Below are 22,026 nucleotides of genomic sequence, written 5' to 3' on the forward strand. Positions count from 1 at the left end.
CTTACTAGGGCAGTTTTTCCTAATGGTCCTGAGAAATGTTCTGGGGAACAAAGCCTTCTTTCATCAACTGAGCTTGGGAAATGGTACTTGCCATACCCTGGGCTTGAAGCTTAACACAGTGAAGACAAGGAGAAGTCCTAGCAATAAAGAAAATTTAACTTTAACTTGGTGTTTCCCAAACTTATTTGACCACAGGACCCTTTTTCCTTGCAACCTATTTGTTTCCCATGGCACTTGTGTTTTATGGAACTTACTTTGGGAAATGCTGATTCAGAGTGATTCACAGATTCCTTGCCTAGGTCCAGGTGACACTGTGCCCCTTGTGCTATAGATAGAGTTTGGTTTCTTTCCCATGAAATTTATCTAAAGGGAAAGATGTTCCCTCTTCAGTTTTGTTAGATGCTGTTATCAGGCATGATGAGTAATAGAACTTAGGTAAACCGTGGGGACCCCCTTGTACCCTACACCTGAGTTTATGGCAGGGAGTGGGAGCCGGGGTAGAACCTTTTTTCCTCACATACCATAAAGCTAACCCTTTGAAAATGTACAATTCAGTGTTATTAAATGTACAATCATTACTTTCTAATTCCAGAACATTTTCATCACCCTCAAAAGAAACTCAGGGCTGGCCTGGTGGCATAGCGGTTAAGTTCCCACATGCCACTTGGGCAGCCTGGGGTTCGCTGGTTCAGGTCCCAGGTGCAGACCTACACATCACTCATCAAGCCACACTGTGGGTGGCATCCCACATACAAAATAAAGGAAGATTGGCACAGATGTTAGCTCAGCAACAATGTTCCTCAAGCAAAGAGAGGAAGATTGGTGACAGATGTTAGTTCAGGGACCATTTTCCTTACCCAAAAAAAAAAAGAAGAAGAAAGAAACTCTGTAACCATTAGCAGTCATCACTAGTGGGGGGTATTGATGACTCCAATTATTATGGTTGAATTCTCTATTTGAATGGCACATTTTTTTCCATCTGTTCACTTATAGCCTATTTGTGTCTTTGAATCTAATGTGTCTCTTGTAGACAGCATAAAGTTGGATCATTTTTTAAAATCCATTCTGCCATTCTGTGCCTTTTAAATCTAGTGTTTAATCCTACATTTAATGTAATTACTGATAAGGTAAGATTTACATCTGCCACATTGCTATTTGTTTTCTATATATCTAATGTCTTTTTTTTGTTCCTCTGTTCCTTCATTCCTGCTTCCTTTTGTGTTAAATAGATATATTTTAGTGCCGTGCCTGGACATAGGCAAGAAATCTGTGAATCACTCTAAATCAGCATTTCCCAAAGTATGTTTACTATATTTTAAAAAATTTTCTTAATGATTCCCCTGGGGATTACAATAATGTATAAAAATCTACTTCAGATTAATACCAACTTAATTTCAGTAGTATACAAAAACTTGACTCCTAAATAGTTCCATTGCTTCTCCTTCCTGTACTTAAGAACTTGTACTGTTTTCATCATACGAATTACATCTTTGTACATTTTATTCCTGTCAACACTAGATTTATAATTATTGCTTTATGCAGTTGTCCTTTAAATCATTTATATTATCTTTTACATTTACATATGTAATTACCTTTACTGGTCTTCTCATGTGAACTTGAGTTACTGCCTAGTGTCCTTTCTCATCCTCATAGAAGCCCTTTAGTATTTCTTATAGGGCTGGTCTGCTGGTGATGAAGTCTCTCTTGCACTTTTTTTTTTTTTTTAAATCTGGGAATGTCTTAATTTCTTCAGTTTTTGAAAGATACTTTTGCTGGATATAGAATTCTTGGCTGACAGTTTTTTCTTTCAGCACTTTGTGTAATTCCACTGCCTTCTGGCCTTCATGGTTTCTTATGAGTAATCAGCTGTTAATCTCATTGAGAACCCCTTGTAAGTGATGAATTGCTATTCTCTTGCTGCTTTCAAGATGCTGTCTTTATCTTTCAACAGTTTGATTATATCATGTGTAGGTATGGATTTCTAAATTTATTCTATTTGGAATTTGTTGAGTGTCTTGGATGTGGAGATTAATGTTTTTCATCAAATTTGGAAATTCTTCAAATATTTCCAAATTTTTCAAATATTCTTTCTGGCTCTTTTTCCTCTCCTTTTGGGACTCCCATATGCATATGTTGGTATGCTTGATGGCATTTCAAAGGTCTCTAGACTGTTCATTCTTCCTCGTTTTTTTTTCTTTCTGTTTCTCAGATTGGATAATCTCAATTGATGTTTTTCCAAGTTTGGTGATTTTTGCCTACTCATATCTATTGTTGAATTCTTCTATTGAATTTTCATTTCAGATATTATACTTTTCAACTCCAGAGTTACTATTCGTTTTTTAAAACAAATAATGTCAATCTCTTTGTTAATATTCTCTATTCAGTGAGTCATTGTTCATATACTTTAGTTATTTAAGCATGGTTTCCTTTAGTTCTTTGAACATATTTAAAATAGCTGATTAAAAGTCTTTGTCTAGGATGTCTAGGATGTCCCTGAACTTCCTCAGGGACTGTTTCTGTTGACTGCTTTTTTCCCCCGTGTATGGACCATTCCTTTTTGTTTCTTTGTGTGTCTGATAATTTTTTGTTGAAGACTGAACATTTCAAATAATATAATGTGGCAGCTCTGTAAATCAGATCTTCTCCCACCATAGGGTTTGTTGTTGTTTGTTTGGTGACTTTTCTGAATTGATTCTGTAAAGTCTGTATTCTTTGTCATGTATGGCCTCTGAAGTGTCCTGCTCAGTTAGCTTAGTGGCCAGCAAATAATCAGACAGGGATTTTCTTAAATTTTCTTATAGGCCTGGAACCTGTAAGTCACAGAGTCTTTGCTCTGGGGCTCTGTCATGTTCAGGCATGCCTTCAATGCTCAGCCAGGCAGTTTAAAACTCTACCTTACCCTTCACCTCCTGCTTGCACAGAGCCTCAAGGTTAGTTAGAGGTGAGAGCGTATGGCCTTATCAGGTCTTTCGTGACCATGTGCACAGCCATGGGCATGTGCACAGCTCTGCAAGTGATCACGGCCTTTTAGGTTTCCAGCAACATATTGGAGGTTTTCAAAGCCCCCTTTGGATATCTCATTCTCCAGCTTTTCCTCTTAAGCTTTTTGGTTAGCCTCTTGTTTGTTCCACTGTTATCTACTGCCTCAGGCAAGCTGCAGCGTTAAACAGTTGTCTTTGATTGTTTTCAGTAAATGCCTCTGGGGAAAAGGCTGTTGCCCTGGGTGAGCTCCACGTCAGGTCAAGTAAAGACAGACTTGCAAGTGGGGTCTTCCAGGGAACCATCACACAGGGAAAATAACAACAATTTTCTAGGAATGGGGCTTTGAAGGTACTCCAACTTCATTTTTTCCCCTCCAATGGCTGATAGGCTGCTATTTTCATTATGAATGTAGCCTGTTGGTTTTCAAGGCTACTGTAGAGTTTGGGGGAGGGGATGGGAATAAGGCAAATTAAAAGGCCACAGAGCTTGCTCTTATTACTGGGATTCAGTCATTTTTCTTCAATAAACACTCCTTGGATTGGTGAAAGCCTTTGGTTAGTTTCCAGACTTCTTAAAAAGTTGATTCTGACAATTTTGGGGCCAGTGTTCTTATTGGTTTACAGAGGAGAGGATTTTTGGACATACTTACTTTTCTGTTTTTGATGAAATCTTTCTGGGATAGAAACTTTGAGAACAAGAGCTCTTGGTGGACAGGTATTGCTTTTTGGAAAGTTTTTATTATTCTTATGTAGAAATAAGGTATGCAAAATTGAGACAGATAATTGGAATCAATGTCCTTTTTTCCCCACAGTGCCAATGCTCTTCCTTCTGAGCTTCTTCCCTACTTATCTTTTTTGTACTTTTCTCATTTGGTATTCTAGCTCTGGTTCTCTCTAGGCCACCCTAAACCTAATACGATCCGTATGATCTCCACTGACAGACTCTTGTACAAATGTTCAGGTGGAGAGAGGGGAGTCAGCTTCCTTCTCAAGGTTCAGGCTGTTTGAACACTGTCCCACTTTACTGTCTGTCTGTCTGTTGGCTCTTGATTGGTTTCCTAGGGATGTTGTAACAAATTACCATAAACTTGGTGTTTAAAACAATAGAAATGTATTCTTTCACAGTTCCACCGGTCAGAAGTCTTAAATCAAGGTGTAGGTAGGATTGGTTCCTTCTGGAGCTTCTGAGGCAGAAACTGTCCCATTCCTTTCTCCTAGCTTCCAGTGGTTGCTGGCAATCTTTGGCTTATGGATGCATTACTCCAATCTCTGCCTCCATCTTCACAGGACATTCTCTTCTGTGTCTCCAACATGGTCTTCTTATAAGGACACTAGTCATTGGATTTAGGGCTACATTAGTATGACTTCATCTTAACTAATTATATCTGCAAAGACCATATTTCCAAATAAGGTCACATTCTGAGATTCTGGGTAGACATGAATTTTAGGAGGACACTATTCAACCCAGTACAGCTTGCTCTCTGTATTTACGTGGCCTTCTAGGATCTTCTATATCTTCTAACAGTTTTTCCCCATTAGCTTTGTACTGGCAGCTAGGAATAGTTTAGAGTCACTTGCCAAGTGGGATATTTAACTATGTACTCCTTCCAGATCATGTGTATAACAAATATAAAGTTGTTCTAGAGTTATCCGTCCTTGTTCAAGTCATTTTTCCCAGCCACCTGTGCTTGTTTGCCTGTTTCCTATCTGTGAAAAAACATCTCTGATCTTATGGTAACTCAAATTTCTATTAGGTTTCCGTTAGGAATCCTTTCAGAATTTCACTTTAAATAATATCTACTGGCTCCCCTTTGCAGATGGGGGTGATGTAAAAGGGAGAAGGGACTCCTGCCCTCCTAGAGCTCATGAATGAGGAAAGTGGACCAGGGAGGCGAAATGATGTCCCCAGGTCACACAGCAGCAGGGGGAGCTGACTCCAACACTTTTTGAGCACTCCATATGTGCCAGGCACTATTCCAACTGTCTTACATATTAACTCACTTAATTTTCACAGGAACTTCTATTTTCCCACTTACGAGTTGAGTAAACTGAGATCTGGAGAGGTGGAACTACATCCCAAGGTCAGAGTGCTAATTAGTGGTGGTGCTCAGATTCAGATCCAGCCAGTCTGGTTCCAGAGCCTTTGCCTTTAACCACCCTACTCTACTCACTCTGCAAAGTCTGTGCTCTTTGCACCATCCCTGGCTGCATAAAAATGGCTTGACAGCTTCAAGGAAAGTTTATCTAGGTCAAAAGATTCAGGAGCAGTCCTTTTAGTAATCACACTTGATTGGAGGCAATGTGTATTTAATCAGCCCACAGAGGATGCCCTTTGGCTCATCCCAGGATTTACCTGTGTATCCCAGCGAGCGCCTTCCATGAAGAGGCCATGGACATAGGCCCCTTCCCGAGGAGGGCTCCTGAATTCCTCTCTGTTCTTCTTTGTCACATCACATTGCAGGGCCATCTGGTCCAGTGGCCATTCGTTCTTGCGGGCCATGGACTGCATGATGGCAGTAAGGAAGGACTGGGGGTTGAAGAAACCTGTCAGCCACACAGTAGAGGGCATTGCAAAGTCTCCTATCCAAATCTCCAACTCCTTGATTCGGTTGAGGAGGTCCAAAAACCAGGCTGCCAGGCCCGCCGTGGAAGGGTACGCTAGCCTGGCCCAGGGCTCTGGCACTGTGTCTAGGTACAAGGCATTCTGTAAGTTCTCCATGTCGCTCGTCATGGTCAGTTCCCCCTGAAGACAAAGAACAAGAGGGGAAAGAGTGAGGGGACAGGAAGTCCCTGGAGAAAACTGGCCTTAGGAACGTCTGGCTCATGGCATGCAGGCAGATGGAAGATGACTCCAGGAGTGGGTGACACAGTGACTATCCCTGTCCGGTACTTGATCTGCAACGTTTGTCTCACAGAGGCTGGTCCTTTTAAAACTCTCCCTGCACCAGTGATATCAGAGTCTACAGCTATCTACTGTCAATAGTTAAGGTCTACTGCAGCCCTCACACCACCAGTGGGTTCTGAGCAGATTCAACTCCAGCCTAAAGCTTGAGTTCCACTATCCGGCAGCCCTGCAGACTTCTTCGTGCAGTTTAGAAACACAAGAAGTCAAAGCCTAGAAGCTCTATATGCCCCCAAATCAAGGATTTCCGTCAGAAATCAAGCTATTAGATACATAGTCAACTTTAAGGGACCCTCTTCCAACTGCTAGATGAAATTTGTAAGGAAGAGTTTACATTGAAAACCATCTTTAAATTAAACTTTGTATCTTTAGTTATGTCAAGGATCTCTAGCAATTTCTTGAAGACTCCATCTCTATTGCAGTGGTTTCTGCACAGGACTTAGGGTACCCGACAAGGCTCATGTTATGGACTGAATGTTTGTGTCCCCCCACCCCACCCAAATTCCTATGTAGAAATCCTAACCCCCAATGTGATGGTATCAGGAGGTGGGACTTCTGGGAGGTGATTAGCTCATAAGACGGAGTCCTCGTGAATGGGATTAGTGCCCTTATAAAAGAGACCCCAGAGAGCTCCCTTGCCCCTTCTGTCTTGTGAGGAGACAGTAAGAAGTCTGCTGTCTATTAATCAGGAATTGAGCTCTTGCCAGACACCAAATCTGCCAGTGCCTTGATCTTGACTTCCAACTTCCAAAACTGTGAGAAATAAGTTTCTGTTGTTTATGAGGCACCCAGTCTAAGGTATTCTGTTATAGCAGCCCGAATGGATTAAGACAGCTTGGCTCACCTGTTAAGTGCAGACTGCTAAAATGTCAGAGAGCCTCCTTGGGGCCTGGAGGTACCTTGCCTGTGGGATGGGAGACTGGACCGTGTAATTCTAGGTCCAGCTCTTTCTCTTGACTCTTGAAACTGCTGAAAAGCATTCAGCATACCTCCCTTAAAGATGAACATATTTCAGGTCCTGAATGACAGCTAGAAACTAACACTCTGACCCCCAATTTGTAGGAAATAGACTAATAACTTCTTTATGGACTTCCCAGAGAGAATGTAGTTATTACATATACATTTTCTATACCATAGACTCTAGTGACTGGGCTATTTTAAGATACCATAATATTTTAAAAGCCAAACATCTCTCATCAGACCAGTGCCAGATATGCCAGGCTGAATGAGTACAGCCTGAATTACGGATTTTTTTCTTGCAGTAAATGGACTTTATTACAGGGATAGAAAATGGATTTCATTCTGTGTGTCTGCTCAGCTGCATTGACATGGCTGACCAGAGCAGTGTGTTGTGAAGGATTCTGAGGCCACCTTAAGGTTCAACGGGAAGTCTAGATGGCCTGTATCTGCCAACAAAGTTTATCACTTTCAGCTACACCCCAATTAGGTGAACAAAAGTTTCTTCTGGTAGATTTCTTTAAGGGTCTGCTGAAATGAATCCTATTACTGGGTTAAAATAGAAAAAATTGCTCTCTTTATTTGGACTCTCCACTTCAGTGAAGACTTCTAAAAAGAGGCTATAAAATACTACTTGTATATTTGAGCCAAAATCAAGTTTATGAGACAATATGGTTTTCCTCATGCCTGCAGTTATGTGATAATTCATTATTATATACAATTTATAACATGTAATAATGAAGTTTCCCTAAATATAGCTGATTATTTAATAAGATAACATTAAGCATTAAGATTAAATTTAGTGCAAAGGAAAAAATGATCAAAGATGATCAAATCTTTTCTTTTATGAGACTCCATCTGTGTAAATTTTTCTTGCCTTATTGCACTGTCTAGGACCTTCATTACAATGATGAATAAAAGTGATAAGGGTAGACATCCTTGCTTTGTTTCTAAACTTAGAGGGAAAACATTGTCTTTCACCATTAAATATGATGTTAAGGTTTTCTTAGATGTCCTTTATTAGGTTAAGGAAAGTCCTTTTAATTCTTCTCTTTCTGATATTTTAAAATCAAAGATTTGGTGTTAAATTTTTTCAAATGCTTTTTTCCCATTTACAAAGATGATCATATGGCTTTTGTATTTAGTACATTAATACAGTGAACTTTATTGATTGATTTTTGAATGTTAAAACCAACCTTGCATTCCTGAGATGAGCCCTGTGTGACCACAATGTATTATCCTTTTCTTATATTGTATGATTTGACTTACTAACGTCTTACTAAGGATTTTTGCATCTGTGTTTATGAGGCATATTTGTCTCTCATTTTCTTGTAATGTTTTTGGGTTTAGTAACGAATTAATTCTGGCTTCATAAAATTTGTTGGGAAGTTTTCTCTCTGCTTTCTATTTAAATTAAACTTTTTATTTTGAGATAATTGTAGACACACATGCAGTTGTAAGAAATAATATAGACAAGTCTTGTGTGTTGTGTATCCAGTTTCCCCCAATGGTAACATTTTATAAAACTATAGTACAATGTGACAAACAGGATACTGACATTGGTACAGTCAAGATACAAAGCATTTCTACCACCACAACATGCCTTGGGTTGCCCTTTTATAGCTACAACCACTTCTCTCTTGTCCCCACCTTTTCCATAACCCCTGGTAAACACCGATCTATTCTCCATTTCTATAAGCTTGTCATTTCAGGAATATTATATAAATGGAATCATTTATAAAACCTTTAATCTTTTGGGATTGGCTCTTCAATTAGCATAATACTCTGAGCATTCATCCAGGTTTTTACATGTGCCAAATTGTTCATTACTTTTTATTGCTGAGTAGTATCCTATGATATGTATGGTAGAAGGAATAATAACCTCTCCAAAGATGTCTACATCCTAATCCTTAGAGCCTGTGAATATGTCACCTTACATGGCAAAAGGGACTTTGCAGATGTGATTAAGTTAAGGAGTTTAAAGTGGGGAGATTATCTTGGATTATCAAGGTTGGCCTAATTTAATCACAGAGATCCTTATACGTCGTGCACCTCATAACAACGTTTTAGTCAATGATGGACCACATATACAACAGTGGACCCATAAGATTAGTACCATCTAGCCTAGGTGTGTAGTAGGCTAGACCATGTAAGTTTATGCAAGTACACTCCATCATGTTTGCACAATGACACAATCGCCTAAGGATGAATTTCTCAAAACATATCCCCATCATTAATCAATACATGACTGTAGGAAGGAGGCAGGTAGGAAGGTGAGAGTCAGATTGGAAGATGCTCCACTGCTGGCTTTAAAGATGGGGAAAGGAGCCATTGGTCAAGGAACGTAGCAGCCTCTAGAAACTGGGAGAAGGAAGCGAATGGATCCTTCTGTAGAGCCTGCAGAATAAACACAGTTCTGCCCAAATCTTGATTTTAGCTAAATGAGACCCGTCTCAGACTTATGACCTCCAAAACTGTAACATAATAAATTATTTTAAGCCGCTAAGTTTGTAGTAACTTATTACAGCAGCGACAGGCAGCCAATACAATATGGATGCACACGGTTTGTTCAACCCTTCACCCACTGAAGGACATCTGGGTTGTTTCCAGGTTTTGGCCATTATGAATGAAGCTGCTATAAACATTTATGTACAGATTTTTGAGTGAACGTAAGTTTTCTTTTCTCTGGGATAAATGCCCACACATATAATTGCTAGGTTGTATGGTAGTTACATGTTTGGTTTTTAAGGAAAGTGCCAAACTGGTTTTCAAAGTGACTGTCCCATTTTGCATTCTCACCAGCAATGTCTGAGTGGTCCATTTTATTCACATCTTTGTCAGCACTTGGAGCTATCATTATTTTTTGTTTTAGTCATTCTGGTAGGTGTGTAGTAATATCTCGTAATTTTAACTTGCATTTCCCTAATAGTTAATGAAGATGAATTTATTTTCATATGCTACTTTTTCACCTGTCTATTCTCTTTGGTGCAATGTCTTAATATCTTTTGCCTATTTTATAATTGGATTTTTTTTCCCCATTGAATTTCAGGAGTTAGTTATATATTTTAGATATTAGTCTTTTTTCAGATATGTGGATTGCAAATATTTTTATCTAGTCTAAAGCTTGTCTTCGTTCTCTTAAAAGGGTTTTTTGTAGAGCAAAAGTTTTCAATTTTAATGGAGTCCATTTTATCAGTTTTTCCTTTTGTGGCTTGTGTTTTTGGTGTCAAGTCTAAGAACTATTTTCCTACCCCTAGAGCTGGAAGATTTTCTCCTGTTTTTTTTTTCTAGAAGCTTTATAGTTTTAAGTTTTATACTTAAGTCCCCAATCCATTTTGGGTTAATTTTTTATAAGGTGTGAGACTTAGCTTGAGGTTAGTATTTTTGCCTGTTATGCCAAATTACTCTAGCACTGTTTGTTGAAAAGACTCTCTTTTCTCCATTGACTTGCTTTTACACCTTTGTCAAAAATCATTTGGGCTATTTGGGAAGGTCTATTTCCAGCTGCTTTATTCTGTTTTGTGTATCTGTCCGTCCACCATTACCACACGGTCTGGATTACTGTAGCTATATAACAAGTTTTGAAATTAAGTAACTGTTTCCTCCCACTTTATTCTTTTTCAAAATTGGTTTTTCATTATTCTAGTTTCTTTGCTTTTCCACATAAATTTTAGAATAATCTTCTCTATATCTACAAAAGATTCTTGTTGGGATTTTGATTGGAATTGCATTAAACCTGTATATCGATTTGAGTAGAATTGACATGTGTACTACGCTGAGTCTTCTAATCCATGAATACCGTATACCCCTACATTTATTTATATTTTGTTTTTCTTTTGGTGAGGAAGATTGGCCCTGAGCTAACATCTGTTGCCAGTCTTCCTTTTTTTTTTTTTTTTTTTTACCAAAGCCCCAGTACATAGTTGCATATCCTAGTTGTCAGTCACTCTAGTTCCTCTGTGTGGGACGCCACCACAACATGGTTTGATGAGCGGTGTGTAGTTCTGCGCCCAGGATCTGAACTGGTGAACCCCAGGCTGCTGAAGCAGAGTGTGCGAACTTAACCACTTGGCCATGAGGCTGACCCCTATTTATATATTCTTTAATTTCTTTTTCAGTGTTTCATAGTTTTCAGGATACAAGTCCTGTACATGTGTTATTAGATTTGCAACTAAGCATTTCAATTTTTTGAGCAGTTATAAATGGTACTACATTTTTAATTTTGGTGTCCATGTTTTCATTGCTTGTATATAGAAATATGATTAATTTTTGTGTGTTTATCTTGTATTCCGATACGTTCCTGAATTCGCTTATTCGTTCTAGTATTTTTGTAGAGTCTTGCAATTTCCTATGTAGACAATCATGTGATCTGCAAAGAGGGACAGTTTTATTTCTTACTTTCCAACCTGGATACTGTTTCTTTCTTTCTTTTGTTTTTTGTTTTTTTTGGCCTTATTGCACTGGCTACAACTTCCAGCACTATGTTGAATAAGACTGGTGAGAGCAGGGGGCCGGCCTGGTGGCGCAGTGGTTAAGTTCGCACGTTCTGCTTCTCAGCAGCCTGGGGTTCCCCAGTTCGGATCCCGGGTGCGGACATGGCACCGCTTGGCAAAAGCCATGCTGTGGTAGGCGTCCCACATACAAAGTAGAGGAAGATGGGCACGGATGTTAGCTCAGGGCCTGTCTTGCTCAGCAAAAAGAGGAGGATTGGTAGTACAGCAGTAGTTAGCTCAGGGCTAATCTTCCTCAAAAAAAAAAAAAGACTGGTGAGAGCAGACGTCTTGCCTTGTTCTTGATGTTAGGGGAGAGCATGCAATCTTTCACCATTAAGTACCATGTTAAGTATAACGTTATAGGTTTTTGTAGATGCTTATTATCAAGTTGAGGATGTCCCCCTCTATTCCTGTTTTTCTGAGAGTTTTATCATGAATGAGTGTTGAATGTTTCAAATGATTTTTCTGTATCAGTTGATATGATCATGTGATCTTTCTTCTTTAGTCTGTTAATATGGTGGATTATATTGACTGGTTTTTGAATATGGAACTAGTTTTGTATCTTAGTCATTTGGCCATGGTAAATAATCCTTTTTATATATTGCTGAATTCCATTTGCTAATCATTTGTTAAGGATTTTTGCATTTATATTTATGAGCAATATTGGTCTGTAGTTTTAATTTTTTTGTACTATCTTTGTCTGGTTTTGATATCAGGGTAGCTTGGGTAGTTTCACAAAATGAACTGGGAAGTGTTCATTCCTCTTCTATTTTCTGGAATACATTGTATAAAATTGTTGTTAATTTGTCTTTAAATGTTTAGTAGAATTCCCCAGTGAAATTTTCTGGGCATGGAGATTTCTTCTTTTGGAAATTTTAAACTACAAATCCAATGTCCCTAATAGTTACGGGCCTATTCAAATGTTCTTTTCACATTGTGGTATTGTGGTAGTTTGTGTTTTTCAAGGAATTGGTCCATTTCATCTAAGTTGTCAAATTTATGTGTGTAGAACTGTTTCACGACATCCTTTGGATGTCTGCAGCATCTGAAGCGATATCCCCTCTTTCCTTGCTGATATTGGTAATTCATGTCTTTTTGCTTCTTTGTTTCTTTGTCAGTGTTGCTAGGGATTTGTTAATTTTATTGATATTTTCAAAGAGCTAGCTCTTTGTTTCATTGATTTTCTCAATTGTTTTTCCATTTTCAATTTCATTGCTTTCTGCTCTTATGTTTATTATTTCTTTCCTTCTCCTTGCTTTGGGTTTATTTTGCTCTTCTCTTCTAGGTTCTTGAAATGGGAGCTTAGATTGTGGAAGTGAGACTTTCCTCTTTTCTAATGTATGCATTTAATAGCATAAATTTCTCTCTCAGCACTGCTTTAGCTGTGTTAGATATTTTATTTTCATTTGGTTCAAAGTATTTTCTATTTCCCTTTAGACTTCCCCTTGGACCCATGGATTATACAGAAGTGTGTTTTTTGTTTCCAAATGTTTGGAGATTTTTCTGTTAACTTTCTGATCTGATTTCTACTTTGATTCCCTTGTGGTTATAGAACAAACTCTGTATGATTTCAATGCTTTTCAATTTGTTGAGGTTGGTTTCATGGCACAGGATATGCTCTATCTTGGTATATGTTCCAGGACACTTAGAAAGAAGGTGTATTCTGCTCTTTTTGAGTGCATTAAATCCTGTTGGTTGATGGTGTAGTTGACTTCTATATTCTTGTTGATTTTTTGTCTAGTTACGCTATCATCAATTGTTGAGAGAAGGGTGTTGAAGTCTCCAACTGTAATTGAGAATTTGTCTGTTCTCCTTTCAGTTCTATCAGTTTTACTTCACCTGTTTTTGCAGCTCTGTTGTTCGGTGCGTACACATTGAGGACCACCGTGTCTCCTGGTGGACTGGCTCTTTTCTCACTGTGTAACACCCCTCTCTGTCTCTGGTAATTTTCTTTGCTCTTAAGTCAACTGTATCTGATATTGATATAGCCATTCCTGCTTTCTTTCTTTTGAATTATATTTTCATGATATATCTTTTTATATTTTTACATTCATCTTGTCTATAATGTTATATTTGGAGTGAGTTTCTTGAAGACAGCATATAGTTGGCTCATGTTTTTTAAACTATGTTGCCAATCTGTCTCTTTTAATTGGCATATTAGAACATTTAGATTTAATGTAATTATTGTATATAAGGGCTTAAATCTGCCATTTTATTTTTTGTTTTCTGTTTTTAATTTTCGTTTTCTTTTTCCTGGCTTCCTGTGGATTACTTGAATGCATTTAGAATTTTGGTTTTATTTATCTAGAGTATTTTTGGGTATATCTCCTTTTATAGGTTTTATACTGGTAGCTCTAGATATTACACTATATATACATAATTTATCATAGTCTACTATGTTGGCATTTCTCCAGTGAAGTGATGTGTAGAAACCTTACCTTTCTTCACACCCCCTTTCCTTCCCCCATTTACAATATAATTGTCTTAAATATTTCCTCCACGTGCATTTAGCACCACATCAAATAGTGTTATAAATTTTGCTTCAGCTGTCAAACTGGATTTAGAAAACTCACGAGGCGAAGGAAAGCATATTGTATTTACTCATATTTTTCACTTACTGTGTTCTTTCTTCCTTTCTGATTTTCCAAAATCCTTTATCATTTCCTTTCTGTTTAGAGACATTCCTTTAACATTCTTTTAGGGTTGGTCTGGTGGTGACAAACCTCTTATGATTGTCCTTCATCTGAAAATGTCTTGATTTCCCCTTCACTCCTAACAACGTTTTCTCTGGATATAGGACCCCACTCTGTGTGATACCTCACGACAGGGAGACAGCATGAGAAAGTTGCATATGGATTTCTGCTGACTCCACCCGTGACTTTTCCCCTTATGGCTGTATGTGTATTCTTACCATATCACTGTAACAAATCTCAGCCCTATGTACAACTATATGCTGAGACCCATGAATCCTTCTAGCAAATCTTCAAATGTGGGGGTGAGCTGGGGAAAGGATCCCTGATACAACAGCATCTTGATAGGTCTTGCTTTTTTTTTTTTTTTTTACCCAATCTGAAAATTCTAATCAGCACTTTGGGCACTGACCATTTCTATTTAATCTAATTACCAATATGGCAGAATTTAAATCTACCATTTATTCACTTATTTTAGTGGTTGCTCTAGGGCAGGGTTGGCAAAAGTTTTTTTCTGTAAAGTGTCAAATAGTAAATACCATGAGCTTGGCAGGCCACGTGATCTCTGTTGCAGCTACTCAGCTCTGCAATGGTAGCAGCAAAGCAGCCGTAGACAACACGTAAATTGACGGTTGTGGCTGTGTTTCAGTAAATGTTTCCTTACAAAAGCAGCTTGTGTGCTGGATTTTGTCTGCAGGCAAATAGTCTGCTGAACCCTATTCTAGGATTTACAATATATATCTTTAACTTATCACAGTCTACCTTCAAATATTATACCACATTTCATATAGTATAGGAATTGTGTACGATACCCTTCCATTTCTCCCCTCTCATTTTTCATGTGATTTTTGTCGTACATTTTAGGTCTACATATTTCATAAAGCTCACCGTACTTATTATTTTTGTTTTAAAAAGTCAATTATTTTTTAAGATTTTTAAAGGAGAGAAAATGTCTTTTACATGACTCACATACTTACCATTTATGGAGACTATCATTTCTTGGTGTAGATTCAAATTTCTATATGGTATCATTTTCCTTCTTGCTGAAGAAATTCCTTTTCATTTCTTGTACTTTAGGCCTACTGGATAGGAATTCTCTCAGCTGAATATGAATTCTCTCAGTTGTCTGAAAATATCTTTAATTTTTTGAAACTTTTTTTGCTGGTCAAAGAATTCCAAGTTTATAGTTTTTACTTTTGATACTTTTCTTTTAGTACTTTAATGGTATCTCTCCACGTCTTCCAGCTTGCGTAGCTCCCCACAAGAAGTCTGCCATCATTCTTTTCTTTGGTTCTTTGTATGTCACCCCCCAACCCCACCTCCACCCCCTCACTGCTGTTTTATCCTTGGGTTTCAGCAACTTCCTTATGAGGTATCTTCACGTAGTTTTCCTTAGGCTTATTCTGCATGGGGCTTGTTGAGCTTCTTGTGCCTATGGGTTTATAGTTCTCATCAAATTTGCAAAGTTGTGGCCCTTATTTCTTCAAATATTTTTTTCTGTCCTCCCCCCAACCCCATCCCCCTGGGACTCCAGTTATACATATGTTAGACCACTTGATATTATCCCACAGGTCACTGATGTGCTGTCTCCTTTTTTCATTAGTTTTTCTTTTCCCCTCATTTTGGATAGTTTCTAGAATTGTGATGTTTTCATGATTACTGATCTTTCCTTCTGCAGTGCTCAATCAGCTATAAAACCTCCAAAGTTAATTTTTCATTCAGATATTGTATTTTTAATCTCTGTAAGTTCCACTGGGGTCTTTTTTATATCTTCCATTTCCACTTCATCATGGCCTTATTTTCTTCTATCTTCTTAACTTATAATAATTATCTTAACGTCTTTTTCTGCTAATTCCATACCCCCTGCCATTTCTGGCTGCACTGCAGTTGGTCAGCTTTTCTCCTCACTGTGACTCGTATATTCCTGCTTCTTTACATCCCTGTAATTTGTTTAGTTTATGTCAGACACTGTGAATTTTATATCACTGAGTGCTAGATTTCATTGTATTCTTTAAATAGTGCTGGAATTTATTTTTGCCTGCAGTTATGTTACCTGAAATCAGTGGATCTGTTGGAGGCTTGCCTTTCAGCTTTATTGGGAGCTGGGGGGAGTCCAGACCAGCCTTCAGTCTGAGTCTAGGTTCAATTTTTCCCACAACTAAGTTGATACCCTTCTGAGACTTCTCCCTGATTCTTCCTGTTTTTTTAATCTCTTTCTGCTCTGGCTAGTGGGAACAAAATAACTCTTCCCAGCTCTACGTGAACTCTGAGATTACTTTCTCTGCTCCTTTCCGGTGGTTCTTTCCCAGCTCTGGTAGTTTCTTCTCACTCATGTGCAGAGCAGTAGCCAGACAATGTCTCAGGGGGATGGCTCTGCACATCTCGGGCGCTCCTCTGGGCAGCTCTCTGCCATAGGTGCTCTGCCCTGCAGACTCCAGCTGCCTTGGCTCTGTGTCTCCTCAATTCAGCAGAACTTTGGGGCTTTTTCCTGAACTGTAGCCTGGAAACTGCCTCCACATAGCAAGTTTGTGGAGTGGAGGTCTCACCTTTCTTATTTCCTTTTGTTCAAGTATCACAGTCCTGTGCTGCCTATTGTCCAATATCTGAAAACTGATGTTTTTCACATATCGCCTGATTTTCTAATTGTTTAGGGTCAATCTGGTTTGTTGGTCATAAGCAACAAAACCTCATAAGTCGTATTTTTCAGAGGTTGCTATCACAGTTGTAAAATTTCCCTTTGTTATCAGTGCCTGTCTCTGTTTGGACCAAATAAAGAACTCTAAATGTGGAAAAAGAATTATTCAAAGACTTAAATAATCTAAGTCAGTGACTTTTTAATAGACGGATCATAGTGTATGTGTGTATAATTTCCCAAATCCCCGATTTATAAAGGCAAGCCCATTGAATTCTTCAGGGGTGACACAGTATTTGCAGAGGTGAAGAGATTACTTTAAACAGAAAGACACATACTGAGGAGGGAGGGGGGAGCTGAGCTCTGGCCCCCCTTCCTCCCTCCCTGCAGCAGCTTTGCGCTCAGACTCACAGCAAACACAGAGAGGACTTTACTAGTTTTGGGGTTTTTTTCCCCAGAACTGTTCAACAATTACAAGAGTGCCTGCTTGAGGAGTTTATAGTTTAACTGAGGAAGCAGGGTTTGTATTTGTGGCAGGCTCGAGGGATGACTTAAGAGCAGTTACAAAGAAATGCATGTGTATATGCGTATTAATCCAGGACCCATACTGTACTCCACTCTGTACTGGAGAGGTGCAGAAGGATAAAATGACCACAGCTGGGGGCATTGGTCAGGGAGAGGCTTATAAATCAGGCACATTTACAGCTGTGTTTTTAAGATGGAAAGAGCCGTACAGAGGCAAGGAGGCTGAGCTGCCGAGACAGAGTGGAGAGCCTGCATCGTGCAGAGAAGGCGGTGGCTGAAGCACAGTGGCTTCTAGGGAGGCAGGAGGTTGGGGAGACCCAGACCAGGGGTTCTCAGCACTTCTTTTCTAACAAACATGATGGATTTTGCCATAAACAGGACACAATCCCAATACTCAGCAGCTCTGACACTGCGTCACTTCGCCCATTCATGAGAGAATCTGAGTCAGGTGAGAAGTGATAAAGAAGGCACAGCATGGCAAAGGCACGGACATAACGTGTTGGTGCCCACAAAGCCTGGGCAGAACCAAAAGCGTGTGCATTGGTGGAACCACTGGGCCCATATTGGTCAGACTGATACAGCAACTTCTATACGGGAGGCAGTGCAGACTGAGAAAGACCCTGCCATGGACTGAATTGTGTCTCACCAGAGTTCGTACGTTGAAGCCCTAACCAGTGTGCCAGTGTTGAAGGTTGGGACTTTAAGGAGGTAATTAACCCTGCAGTTTCCACATACAGATGCTTTAGGCCTAGCATGTTAGTGTCTGATAGGACACCGTGGGCCCTGTGCAGCCATTGATGCGCAAGTGAACTCAAATGATGAAATTAAACATCAGTTGCTCAGTCACATTAGCTACATTTCCTGTGCGCAATAACACACATGCCCTATTAGTGCAGATAGGGGACATTCCCATCATCCCAGGAAGTTCCATTGGATCAGCACCGGTCTAAATAGAAAGGCTTAGTTTTCTGTTTGGTAATGGAAACTGTCATATGTGTGTTGTTTCCAGGGTTATGTTAAGAATCCTATATGTGGCCTTTTTAATAAAACGTGTTTATGGGCATATAATAAATAGTACATGCTTGCTTGCCAAACTGCGGTTAAGAAGATATGTAGATAAAGCAAGACTCGTTACAAAAAAATTAAGTCCAAAAGACTTAAAAAAAAAGATGCAGGCCATATTTATTTTTCCCTTTAAGTAAAAATTTTAAGAAGTTTTCAGCGGCCAATTTACTCACATGATTATAAAATGGTTTCATAAACAATACACCGCAGTACATGTGCTTTTCCACACCATTGTTTGGGTTTTGTTAAATCTGGGTGTGGCCATGTGAATGTCATCTGCCATGTGAGCTGACAGGGAGTAAAGTGCCCCGTCCTGGAGTCATCCCATAACACGACCGGGCAGAAGAGGGTCAGCGGTACCAGAAAAAGTGGGATGGAAATGTCCCAGTCCTTTGGCATATCCTCTGAGGGCCATGGCACAGTAAGACAAATAGAGAGAAGCTCTGGACTCTGCCAGCCGCTGTCCTTTGCTTGTAAAGAGAAGGCCTTTGCTTCCTGGCTATCTCCCCTGGCTAATTCAACCACTTACTCCACGTGACCATGCCTCATACGGGGATGTGCCACTTCTGCAAACAGTGAAGGCTCGCCAACCTCGATTTCTCGGAATTTTCTTGTAAGAGGAAATCATGTGCTTAAGATTAAAATATATGCAGTAGAGGATGTTTAGGGCAATGAAACTACTCTGTAAGACACTATAATGGTGGATACATGTCATTATGCATCTGTCCAAATCCACAGAGTGTACACCACCCAGAGAGAACCCTAATGCAAACTGCGGACTTCGGGTGACTACAATGAGTCAGTGTGGCTTCATCAGTTGTAACAAATGGACCGCTCTGGTGGGGGATGTTGATAGTGGGGAGGCTGTGTGTGGAGGGGGGCAGGGGGTATACTGGAACTTTCTGTACCTTCTGCTCAATTTTTATATGAACTAAAATTGCTCTAAAAATAAAATCTGATAATAAAACATATATATGCAATACTTAATTTTTAACACCCTTCAGGAATCTAAAATCATTTTTATAGCAGAGGAACATAAAATGTGTAACTCGGCTCTCTTAAACATTTCTCACGCCTGCTTGTAATATGATTATAACTTATTCTGACAACGATTTTGCATTCACTAATTGAATGTGCAAGTGATGGAGCCTTAAAGAATGTACTGTCTCTTAGGTTTTGACACTATGAGAGTGAAGCAGGAACAATTTAGGAAATGAAGAAATCATTAACGTTGTAGCTAGGTTTCTGAACTAAGATATTCCCATGACCTTGAGTGGAAGTAGAAGTGATTCATTTTCAGAGAAGGGGCTGAGAAGAAACAAATCTAGACTCGAGACAGCACTTCCTGAAAGGTATTCAGAAAAGATTAGTGTCCTAAGATGCGCCTGGGTTGGTGGAGGCTGGGGTGGGCAGACGGGAAGTTTCTGTGGCCAAGCTCTGGGTAAGCAGGCCCTGCTTACAGACTCAAGCTGTGCTACAGCGGAGAAATCTCCTTCCGTTTGCTCAAGCCTGAGTTTCTCAAACCCCTCCTGCCTGGATCCCATGTAACCAATCAACATGTGCACTTATTCTGCATCCCGTGTAACCAATCAACATGTGCACTTATTCTGCGTCCCGTGTAACCAATCAACATGTGCACTTATTCTGCGTCCAGTGTAACCAATCAACATGTGCACTGATTCTGCGTCCCGTGTAACCAATCAACATGTGCACTTATTCTGCGTCCCGTGTAACCAATCAACATGTGCACTTATTCTGCGTCCAGTGTAACCAATCAACATGTGCACTGATTCTGCGTCCCGTGTAACCAATCAACATGTGCACTTATTCTGCGTCCCGTGTAACCAATCAACATGTGCACTTATTCTGCGTCCAGTGTAACCAATCAACATGTGCACTGATTCTGCGTCCCGTGTAACCAATCAACATGTGCACTGATTCTGCATCCCGTGTAACCAATCAACATGTGCACTTATTCTGCTTCCCGTGTAACCAATCAACATGTGCACTTATTTGCTTGCAGGTCAAGAGTCAACACAAAGAAAACTTACAAAGAAAACTTACAAAGAAAACACAGAATCCTTCTCTTAAGAAAATGTCGCATTTCAGGGTCCTGTGACTTGCCTGCTCCACATCAGCATTGCAGGGAAATCTGAGAGAACTGAAGGCTGGGGGGTACCTTATGGTGTCTATGAGGGCTGTCTGGCTGTGACCTTGACCACTCTATTCATCCCTGTAAATAAATGCTTTCATAACCTTTCTTTGATATAGTATAGAATAAAACCTTATTTTTCCTGCAGGCCTTCATTGCTTTAATTCAGTGAGCTGGTTAAAAGCGCAGATTCACAGTCTCCAGTCCAAACCTAGGGATGCCAGCCTCTGAGGAGGGCCAGGAACGTCCATTTGGAAAGGGCACTTCTGGGGCATCCGAAGCAGCTGGTGCTCTGGGCTCGCAGGCACGCAGCCCGCACTCAATCCAAGGCGTTAGTGACACCCACATACTCCCTCCTCCAGGGGCTGTGGGCTGCACCCTGTCCTGTGGGTCACTCTTGTCCACTTTTCACTCCCTATGAAGATGGCCTCTGCACCCAGCTCTCATGTGTACGAAAAACGGGAGGGGAAGAGTTGGGAAGGGAAGGGGGAATGCTATGGGTTCTGTCCCCTCCAGGCTGGCTTCCAGACTGAGGGGCCAGCAGCTCATCTGGGTGTTCTGATAGAGTGCAGGAAGACCAAAGGCAGATGGGGGGGGGGGCAGCTGTCCGGTGGGGGGGTGACTGTTGGTCGTTAGAAGGCCAAAGCAAGGCACCCCTCACAGACTTGCGCTCTCAACACACAATGGCTCAGAGTAAAGAGCCAGAGCAGTGCAGCTGGCGGGACTTGAAGGCTGAACATCTTTCACATATTCAGAAACAAATTTTGTCAAGCAGCCACTGACAGCATAGGAACAAAAATGTCTGATGCCATCAAACATTTGAATAATAAAAAACAGTTCCTAGGGGCTGGCCGGGTGGCGCAGGGGTTAAGTTTGCACGTTCTGCTTCTCGGTGGCCCGGGGTTCGCCGGTTTGGATTGTGGGTGCGGATATGGCACCGCTTGGTAAAAGCCATGCTGTGGTAGGCGTCCCACATATAAAGTAGAGGAAGATGGGCATGGATGTTAGCTCAGGGCCAGTCTTCTTCAGCAAAAAGAGGAGGATTGGCAGTAGTTAGCTCAGGGCTAATCTTCCTCAAAAAAAAAAAAAGTTCCCAGCCCTGCCCAGATTCTAGGCTGGCAGTGGCTCCATTGAGGAGAGCACTGCCCAAATGAAATAGAGCACAAGCCACGAATGGAGCCACATGTGTAATTTTAAATTTCTAGTAGCCACATTTAAAAAAGTAAAAAGAAACAGATGAACTTATATTTTATTTAACTTGATATATTTAAAATGTCAAATATCATTTCAATATCTAATCAACATAAAAATTATTAATAGGATATTTTACTTTTTTGGTCTTCTGTCTTTGAAATCTAGTGTTTAATTTACACTTACAGCACATCTCAATCTGGACTAGCCTCATTTCAACTGCTAACCTGTCATTAGTGGCTACTGAATTGGATAATACAAGTCTGAGAATTTAGCTTCTCATGTAGTTTTCCTACATAGGCAGAGAATTTTCTGGGCAGGCTGCCATCAGTAGGTGGCCCTTTGAAAGTTATACCTAGTTGTTATTGTAAAGGAATAAATTGGCCTTTGGGAGTTTTGTATATCAGACTTTTGTGTGTCTGGTTGGTGAGAGTCAGT

General features: G+C 40.0%; 1 protein-coding gene across 1 annotated transcript in view; it reads right to left on the bottom strand.

Moving 5' to 3' along the window:
* DNAH9 (dynein axonemal heavy chain 9) overlaps window positions 1-22,026 on the bottom strand; it is a 326,432-nt gene that overhangs the window by 2,751 nt on the left and 301,655 nt on the right. Inside the window, exon 68 of the mRNA XM_070482321.1 lies at window positions 5,335-5,724. Within this exon, the coding sequence (XP_070338422.1) occupies window positions 5,335-5,724 (390 nt within the window). The remainder of the gene's footprint in view (window positions 1-5,334; window positions 5,725-22,026) is intronic.

This window comes from Equus asinus, chromosome 13, assembly GCF_041296235.1.
Source record: "Equus asinus isolate D_3611 breed Donkey chromosome 13, EquAss-T2T_v2, whole genome shotgun sequence".
Classification (NCBI taxonomy): Eukaryota; Metazoa; Chordata; class Mammalia; order Perissodactyla; family Equidae; genus Equus; species Equus asinus.